The sequence below is a fragment of the Hyla sarda genome, chromosome 4 (genome assembly GCF_029499605.1).
Source record: "Hyla sarda isolate aHylSar1 chromosome 4, aHylSar1.hap1, whole genome shotgun sequence".
NCBI classification, from domain to species: Eukaryota; Metazoa; Chordata; class Amphibia; order Anura; family Hylidae; genus Hyla; species Hyla sarda.
Window position 1 is genome coordinate 239,681,602 of NC_079192.1, and position 9,772 is coordinate 239,691,373.

The 9,772-nt window shown below is 38.7% G+C and overlaps 1 protein-coding gene across 1 annotated transcript in view; it reads left to right on the plus strand.

The window, feature by feature from the left end:
- Positions 1 to 9,772, plus strand: part of AASS (aminoadipate-semialdehyde synthase) — a 118,271-nt gene that overhangs the window by 72,623 nt on the left and 35,876 nt on the right. The window contains exons 12-13 of the mRNA XM_056573796.1: positions 2,221 to 2,280; positions 2,378 to 2,445. Coding sequence (XP_056429771.1) covers positions 2,221 to 2,280; positions 2,378 to 2,445 — 128 coding nt within the window. The remainder of the gene's footprint in view (positions 1 to 2,220; positions 2,281 to 2,377; positions 2,446 to 9,772) is intronic.

A 9,772-nucleotide genomic window follows, 5' to 3' on the forward strand; every position in this document is an offset into this window, starting at 1 on the left:
AACTTCAGAAAGGTTACTGTAACTGTTCAGTTACATTGTTGCAAGACCTCTAAAAGCAATGCTGCAGAGGCGTTACAGCGGTGCTATGCACCTATGTCCGGCAAGTTTCACCTCCTGATTTTCTCCCGGATTTTGGTGGCATTTCGGAAGCGAAGGCTAATAATAAATCATAGGCATATTAAATGTGAGAGAATAAACAAAAAAGATAATCCTTAAGCCCTCTGGGTCCTGGTCTGCCTTTCCCCTTTCTGTAATGACCCCATACATATGCCAAGACAGTACCTTAGTGTTTGATAGCTGCAGCAAACAAAGGGCACTTCAGTCTACTATATTAGGCTGCAAGTGATTCTGAGGTGTTATCCTCTCAACTCCCATATGCATCTGTGTTAAGGAAGAGGGTATCATTATAATTATTCAGTGTGGACCCAAAGCAGGTAGAAAATAGAGCAGGCATCCAGACTTAAGTAACTCATTAACTCTGCCCTGTTGTTCACATCCATAACTTATGAGGGGCGGACCATTAGTGCTACATGAGCAAGTCTCATCAAGTCTAAGATATCCCAAACATAAATAAATCTGCATAATTTTCCCTCCAGCGGGAGTGCTAGGCCAGTAGTAGACAAGCATATTTACCAGTCTTACATCCCCATCTGAGAACGCCATTCATCTTCAGCCACCATTGAAGTTAATTGCTGCATGCCTCCTCCTTCCTCCACTGCTGGTCGCCACCGTTTCTTCTGGATTTGAAGTAACGTGGCTGCAAGCCTTCCCAGTCCGTGTCTGCCTCCGGCAGCGTGTGACGCCAACGCGATCAGATGGTTTGGGTCAGATGACTCAGTCCACACCACGTGATGCGCTGGCCTCTTACAGGCCGGCGCATACCACTGCCCAGTATTCCGGGGGGGGGGAATTCCATTCAATAGAGTCTAGTTCCAGGAAGTCATCATTTGAACACTCCAGAAGCCACACTCTTTGCGGACATACACACAACAATGCAACAAAACAAAGGCAAGTTCATCTGACATTACCAAACGGAGAGTTCTGCTCCCCGCTAGGAGCTAAATTTTCAGGCTGGAGAGGGTAGGGCAGGGTGTAGCTTAGGGTCCATGGAGCCCGGCACGAGGAGAGATCAGAGACGCGGCATCCTACAACCTGCTGCTAGGACACGTCCCATCCTGACGAAACCCCAAACCATTTTATAGCTTAATAAGAAAATGAAGTCACATGGTGAATTCTATCCAGTTTTCACTGGATGAAGTTAAAACATTTCTAGCATTTGCTTTAACCACTTTATGCTCTGCACTGTACGTTTAGTGCACATCAGCATTTAAGGATGTATGCCAGCCGCCAGTAACTTGCATCTGAGTTGGCTCCAAAGCCAGTTATTTAACCACCTAGATGCAGCTATCAAAGATTACTTTGGCATCAGGGTGATTAGACGCTTCACATTGGTAACTTCCAGGGTTAGACAGTAATAATATATTGGCAAAATTAAAGGTCAGTGCAATATTCACATTTAAAAATGCGTAAGAAAGGCGTTTTGCGTTTTTTGTTTGTAATTAATTAAATATATATTATTATATATATTTGTTTATTGTTATTATTTTACATTTTAAGAAGAAAACCACATTTCTGGTAAAGTTTTGAGGGTTTTTTTCTTTTTAAATGGGCACTCTCATTAAAACTAATTTTTGCTATTGCACTCCTTATGGTAAATTAAAAAAGATTTCTAATATACTTTGGTTAAAAAAAATTCGATTTTCTATGTTTTATTTGTGCTAAAAAAAGCTCAAGAACACATTTCCCCCATCTTATACACAGACTTAGGACCGAAGCCCAAACACAGGAAGTGCAGCCTGGAGTGCTGAGGGGGGAGGGTTTCCAACCAACAGCATATGGCAGTTAAGTGTGAGAGGAGCTATGATTGGATGAGGCTGGACACACACCCCTCAGCACTCCAGGCTGCACTTTCTGTGGTTGGTCCTCGGTCCTAAGTCTGTGTATAAGATGGGGAAAATGTGCTCTTGAGCTTTTTTAAGCACAAATAAAACATAGAAAACGTAATTTTTTTTAAACAAAGTATATTAGAATAATTTTTTATTTACCATAAGGAGTGCAATAACAAAAATTTAATTTTAATGAGTTACCTTTTAACTATTACTGAAAAATAGTAAACTGACCCAAAGCATTGCTGCAAAGTAACGGTGTTCCTTTTTTCAGATAATGTCAGATGCTACCAAACCAATTGATCAAGAAAAGTTTTCTCCTGTTGTTGGAACCGTAAGTCTTTTACTTCTGCCCATTTAGTCTTACATAGTGCTTTACTTTGAGGACTTGTTCATTGATTTATTTTATTTGTTGTACTTTGCCTACTCAGGCAGTGATCGCAAGCAACGGCTCATTAACTCCTAAATACAAGTACATACAGAAGCTGAGGGAGAGCAGGTAAAATGACTTACACATGAAATATACATGGAAATGTCATGCAAGATGAATGATTTTCTAAGCACTGTTGCACAGAATGTACAGTCTTCTGTAACTAAAGATAAATACATCGTGGGTGAGATTTATCGAGCTGCCTTATTGTAAGATTCCCAAAGCAACCAGTCACAGCTCAGCTTCTATATTAACCCCTTAAAGGGGTACTTCAGTGGAAAAAATGTGTTTTCAATCAACTGGTGCCAAAAAGTTGAACAGATTTGTAAATGACTTCTATTTAATAAATCTTAATCCCTCCAGTACTTATCAGCTGTTGTATGCTCCACAGGAAGTTATTTTCTTTTTGAATTTCTTTTCTGTCTTACCACAGTGCTCTCTGCTGTCCATGTCAGAAACTGTCCAGGGAGGTTTGTTATGGGGATTTGTTCCTGCTCTGGACAGTTCCTGGCATGGACATAGGTGTCAGCAGAGAGCACTGTGGTCAGACAGAAAATAAATTCACAATAAAAATAACTTCTTGAGGAGCATACAGCATCTGATAAGTACTAAATTAAGATTTTTAAATAAATAGAAGTAATTTACAAATCTGTTTAACTTTCTGGCACCAGTTAATAAAAAAAAAATAAAAAATGTTTTCCACTGGAGTACCCCTTTTAACCCTTAAAGACTAAGCCCATTTCCACCTTAAAGGGGTACTCTGGTAGAAAACAATTTATTTTAATTCAACTGGTGCCAGAAAGTTAAACCGATTTATAAATTACTTCTATTAAATAATCATAATCCTTCTAGGACTTATCAGCTGCTGTTTATTAAACTACAGAGAGAGTTATTTTCTTTGAATGTCTTTTATGTCTTACCACTGTGCTTTCTGCTGACACCTCTGTCTGTGTCAGGAACTGTCCAGAGCAGCATAGGTTTGCTATGGGGATTTGCTCCTGCTCTGGTCAGTTCCTGACATGGACAGAGGTGTCAGCAGAGAGAACTGGTGACAGACAGAAAACAAATTAAAAAAGAAAGTAACTTTCTCTGTAGCATACAGCAGCTGATAAGTACAGGAAGGATTAAGATTTTTTTAATAGAAGTAATTTGCAAATCTGTATAACTTTCTGGCACCAGTTGAAAATAAATAGTTTCCCACCAGAGTACCCATTTTTTTCCCTCCTCATCTTCTAAAAATCATAACACGTTTAGTTTTGCACCTACAGACCCACGTAAGGGCTTGTTTTTTGCATCCCCAATAGTACTTTGTATTGACATTACTTATTTTAACCCCTTAACGACCACGGACGTATATTTACGTCCGTGGCCGGCTCCTCATCTTTGAAGTGCGCTCAGTAGCTGAGCGCGATGCGTATCTGCGGGGTCCTGGTTGCTATCAGCAACCGGGACCCACAGCTAATACCGGACATAGCCGATTAGGCTGATGTCCGGTATTCACTCTTTAGACTCTGCGATCAAAGTTGATCACAGCATCTAATATGGGAGAATACAGTGACGGTTAGCTCAGCGGAGCTCTTTAGGACCGCCGCGGTGAAATCATCCTAACAGCTGTTAGGAGAGCGGGAGGTGTCTTACCTTCTTCCTGGCTGTCTGCGGCATTTGATTGCTCCAAGCCTGAAATCCAGGCTTGAGCAATCAAGCGCAGAAAACACTGATCAATGCATTCCCCTAGAGGGGGCTATAACACTGCATTAAAAAAGTAAAAAAAAAAAAAAAAAAGTTAATAAATGGGATTTAACCCCTTCCCTAATGAACAGAATCACCCCCCTTTTCCCATAAAAAAAAAAAAAGTTTATAAATAAAAACAAACATATGGGGTATCGCCGCGTGCATAAATGTCTGAACTATAAAAGTATATTGTTAATTAAACCACACGGTCAATGGCGTACAATCAAAAAAATTCCAAAGTCCAAAATAGCGTATTTTTGGTCACCTCTTATACCATAAAAAGCGATCAAAAAGTCAGATGAAAACAAAAATTGTACCGATAAAAACTTCAGATCACGGTGCAAAAATGAGCCCTCATACCTCCTCATATGCAGAAAAATAAAAAAGTTATAGGGATCAGAAGATGACAACTTTAAACGTATGAATTTTCGTGCATGTAGTTATTTTTTTTCCAGAAGTACGACAAAATCAAACCTTTTATAAGTAGGGTATCATTTTAATTGTATGCACCTACAGAATAAAGATAAGGTGTCATTTTTACTGAAGAATTTACTGCGTAGAAACGGAAGCCCCCAAAAGTTTTCCATTTTGGCGTTGATTTTTTGCTAAAATGACCGATAGCATTGCAAAGTAGAATTGGTGGCACAAAAAAAGCCATCATCTGGATTTTTAGGTGCAAAATTTTAAAAGTTAGGATTTTTAAAATGTAGGGAGGAAAAAACAAAAGTGCAAAATCTGCAAAAACGCTTGATCCTTAAGCAGTTACAACATAATCTGCGGCGAAACAAAGAAAAAATAATTTTTGGGGGTGAAATGAAAAAAAATTTTACTTTTTAGGGCTTCCATTTCTACGCAGTGCACTCTTCAGTAGAAATTACACCTTATCTTCATTTTGTAGGTCCATACAGTCGCAAGGATACCCAATTTATGTAGGTTTTATTTATTTTACTACTTAAGAAAAATGATAACTACATGCACCAAAATTAGTATGTTTAAAATTGTCAAATTCTGCCCCCCTATAACTTTTTATTTTTCCGCATATGAGGGCAATTTTTCTGCACAAAAATGTCCGAATTATAAAAAATATATCATTAATTAAGCTGCACGGTCAATGACGTACGCGCAAAAAAATTCCAAAGTCCAAAATAGTGTATTTTTGGTCACTTTTTATATAGTGAAAAAATTTATAAAAAGCTATCAAAAAGTCCGATCAATACAAAAAATGGTACCGGTAAAAACTTCAGATCACGGCGCAAAAAATTAGCCCTCATACCACCCTATATGCAGAAAAATAAAAAAGTTATAGGGATCAGAATATGACAATTTTAAACGTATAAATTTTCCTGCATGTAGTAATGATTTTTTTCCAGAAGTATGACAAAATCAAACCTATATAAGTAAGGTATCATTTTAATCGCGACCCTTGGCTAACGTGCGGCACTGATCGCAGTGCGGCGCGCTATTAACCCTTTAGACGCGGCATTCAAAGTTGAACGCCGCGTCTAAAGTGAAAGTAAAACCATGCCGGTTAGCTCCCTATGGGAGCTATAACATTGCGCAAAAAAAAGTGAATAATGATCATTTAACCCCTTCCCTATTAAAAGTTTGAATCACCCCCCTTTTCCCATTAAAAAAAAAGTGGAAATAAAAATAAACATATGAGGTATCCCCGCGTGGGTAAATGTCCGAATGATAAAAATATATTAATTCAACCGCACGGACAATGGCGTACGCGCAAAAAAATTCCAAAGTCCAAAATAGTGTATTTTTGGTCACTTTTTAACAAGTCCGATCAATACAAAATTGGTACCACAAAAAACTTCAGATCACAGCGGAAAAAATGAGCCCTCATACTGCCCCGTACGCGGAAAAATAAAAAAGTTATAGTGGTCAGAAGATGACAATTTTAAACGTATAAATTTTCCTGCATGTAGATGTAGTTAATGATTTTTTTCCAGGAGTACAACAAAATCAAACTTACATAAGTAGGAAATCATTTTAACCGTATGGACCTACAGAATAAAGATAAGGTGTCATTTTTACCGAAAAATTTACTGTGTAGACACGGAAGCCCCCAAAAGTTACAAAATGGCGTTTTTTTTTTTTTCAATTTTGTCTCATAATGTTTTTTTTTCCCGTTTCGCTGTTGATTTTTGGGTAAAATGACTGATGTCATTACAAAATAGAATTGGTGGCGCAAAAAATAAGCCATGATATGGATTTTTAGGTGCAAAATTGAAAGTTATGATTTTTTAAAGGTAAGAAGCAAAAAACGAAAATGCAAAAACGAAAAACGGGTCCTTAAGGGGTTAAAATTGCTCTATTATAACCACCTCTAACTTTTCCATTTTTCCATATATGGGGCTGTATCAGGGTAATTTTTCGCACCATTTTTTCTTTAGTACCACTTTTGTGTGTGTGGGACTTTTTTTTTATCGCTTTTTATTATTTTTTTTGTGAATTTGATGTGACCAGAAAGCCTCACATTTTTAATTTTTTTTATTTATTTTTTTTATAGCTTACGCTATTCACCTTACATGATTATTAAAATTTATTTTTTTTGTCAGAAATTTACTCATGCAGCGATACCAAATATGTTTAATTATTTTTGAATTTTTTTTTAGGAAAATGGAGGAAAGGGGGTGATTCCTTTTTTTTTTTTTTTTCATTTTTATTTTTTATTTTTAATCCTTTGTATAGCAATCATTAGATTTCTATAACAGTTCAGTGCTATGCATAGGCATGGCACTGATCAGTATTATCGGCGATCTTCTGCATTGGTGAGGGGAACTCCGGCTGCCATCTTGCCCGTGCCAGCCATTACAATCGCCACACTGCCGCAGGTGCCGTGATCTGTATTGATCACAGCATCTGAGAGGTTAAAGGGGTACTCCACCAAAAAACATCTTATTCCCTATTCAAAGGATAGAGGGTAAGATGTCTGATCGCAGGGGTTCCGCCTCTTGGGACTACCGCGATCTCCGGGCCGGCACCAGCGGCGTCTGGAACATGGAAGCTTGAAGCTTCAGTGTTTGTCAGTGGTGTAATCTACTATAATGAAGTGGTTAAACATAGTGAAATCTTAAAATATTACAAAATACATTAAAAAATGAATAAAAATCGAGGCAAAGGAAGTCTCTCTTCAGGTAGAGGGATAGAGTCCAGGCTTGAACTGCAAATAGGGATTCAGGTGATTGACATCTGGATTCTGTGATGGATGAGAGTGAGGCTTGTAGGACACAACTTTCCAGGATACGGATACATGTCATGGATGGAAGAAAAAAAGGTATTAACAATGGCAAAAATGATACATATTTTCAGATAGATTGCTGGGACAGGGGCAATCTTATTTAATGAATATCTTATTGAGAATGCTTCCGATCTGTACAATAATAGGAGGGAACAGACGGTGTATGAGTAGAATATATGAATGAAAGTCACGGGGTGGTTGTAAGACGTAATAGTAACAGATGGATGGATTTATGAATGGAGGTCACAAGATATCGTGTTAACCAATAGATGGCAAGATATACCAGACCTAAAAAGGCAAGAGTTACGTTGCTGCTAGTAACACAATGGACATATATGAAGTAGTTAGTTAAATGAAAGGATGCAGACAGCCGTACACTGGCAGCTGGAAAGGAGACAGTAAATGCCAAGCGGACAGGTAAGTTGTACGGCAACCTACTACATGTGTGTAAGGTAAATACATAAAATAGGATAGGGGAATATGAGCAGCCATGTGGCAACAGTTAAAGAAAAGCTGAAGCCGGGCAAACAGGTTGGTAATTTGTGGCACCATAATATATAAATGGGGGGGTAAATGCATGAGTGAACAGTCGTGGGGCAGCAGCTAAGGCGGAAAAGCTGGAGCCGGACAAGAGGGGTGCTGGTTGCTTACGGCCTGTTGCGGTTAGCAACATAGTACATATAGATGGGGTAAAAATACATAGCGCGTGTAGGAGGGGTAAAAATATAAATAATAAATATACATAAATGGGGGAATATAAACGGGCTGACTGTGGCAGCTACAAGTATGGAGCTGGATGGGTAAGTTCTATGAATTCATTCAGACGTTGGGAGGCCAAACAGCGTAATTTGAAAATCCAATAATTTTCTCTTTGTTTTAGTTTTTCAAATAAATTGTAATCTTCTGGAATAGATTTGATGGGGGTGACAACAAATTCTTTGAAACAACTGTTGTGATATATTGTAGCATGACGGGAAATACTGTGCAGTGGGAAATTGTTTGTAATGTTGCTCCTATAATAATAATTTATAATAATAATTTATTTATATAGCGCCTACAGATTCCGCAGCGCTTTTTCCTATGTTTATTTATGCGGTTTCTCAGGCATTGGGAGGTCCAGCTGATATATTGGCGACCGCATCGACATTCAATTAGATATGACAAATGCAGAGCCGCAATTTAAAAAGGAATCGCTTTTAAATTCCTGTTTGGTGATCTGGGAGCAGAAGGTTGTTTTTTTGTGTGTGATGTTCGCACAACATTTGCATCTTAGGTGTCCACATTTGTATGTGCCTTTTGAGAGGTTTGTGGAGAGAAATGGTGTGGAGTTAGTAGTTTTATTAGGATTTTTAGAGTTTTTAAAGTGACCTTGGTGCTAAAATGTTTTTCAAAGTGCAGGCTCTTTTGAATGTAATACGGGGTTTGGTAGGGAAAAGGGGGGCGTAAATCGTTATCTTGTGGTAGCCTGACACCCATAATGTGGTGGTGCACCATCTTGCTGGAAAAACTCAGGGAACGTGCCAGCTTCAGTGCATAAAGAGGGAAACACATCATCATGTAGACCACTGGATATGCGAAATTGCTACATGATGATGTGTTTCCCTCTTTATGCACTGAAGCTGGCACGTTCCCTGCGTTTTTCCAGCAAGTTGGTGCACCACCACAATGTGGGTGTCAGGTCCGAGCATTCCTAGATGTACAGTTTCCTTTGAAAGTGGATTGGTCGTTGTGGGCCAGTTGAATGGCCCCCAAGGTCTCCCGATCTGACCCCCTTAGACTTTTATCTTTGGGGTCATATGAAGGCAATTGTCTATGCTGTGAAGATACGAGATGTGCAGCACCTGTAACTACGGATACTGGAAGCCTGTGCTAGCATTTCTCCTGCGGTGTTGCTATCGGTGTGTGAAGAGTGAGAGAAGAGGGTTGCATTGACAATCAATCACAATGGGCAGCACATTGAACACATTTTATAAGTGGTCAGAAACTTGTAAATAACTCATGAAAGAATAAAGTGAAGTTAAAACCAAGTACGTCATTGTTTTTCTTATGAAATTCCCAATAAGTTTGATGTGTCACATGACCCTCTTCCTACTGAAAAAACAAAAGTTGGATTCAAGATGGCCGCCATGGTCACCACCCATCTTGAAAAGTTTCCCCCCTCACATATACTAATGTGCCACAAACAGGAAGTTAATATCACTAACCATTCCCATTTTATTAAGGTGTATCCATATAAAGGGCCCACCCTGTAGTCTTCAGTGGTGGTGCAATTTCTTTGTATTCTTTTAAATTGGCCATACGGCATGTTCACCAACCACTTCTTGTAATGGTTACTGTTAAAATGTAGATAGCTGTTGCTGTCCACTTTCTTAAAAAAGGATTGGATGATGATCTTGTTATCTGTGGTATGTGACA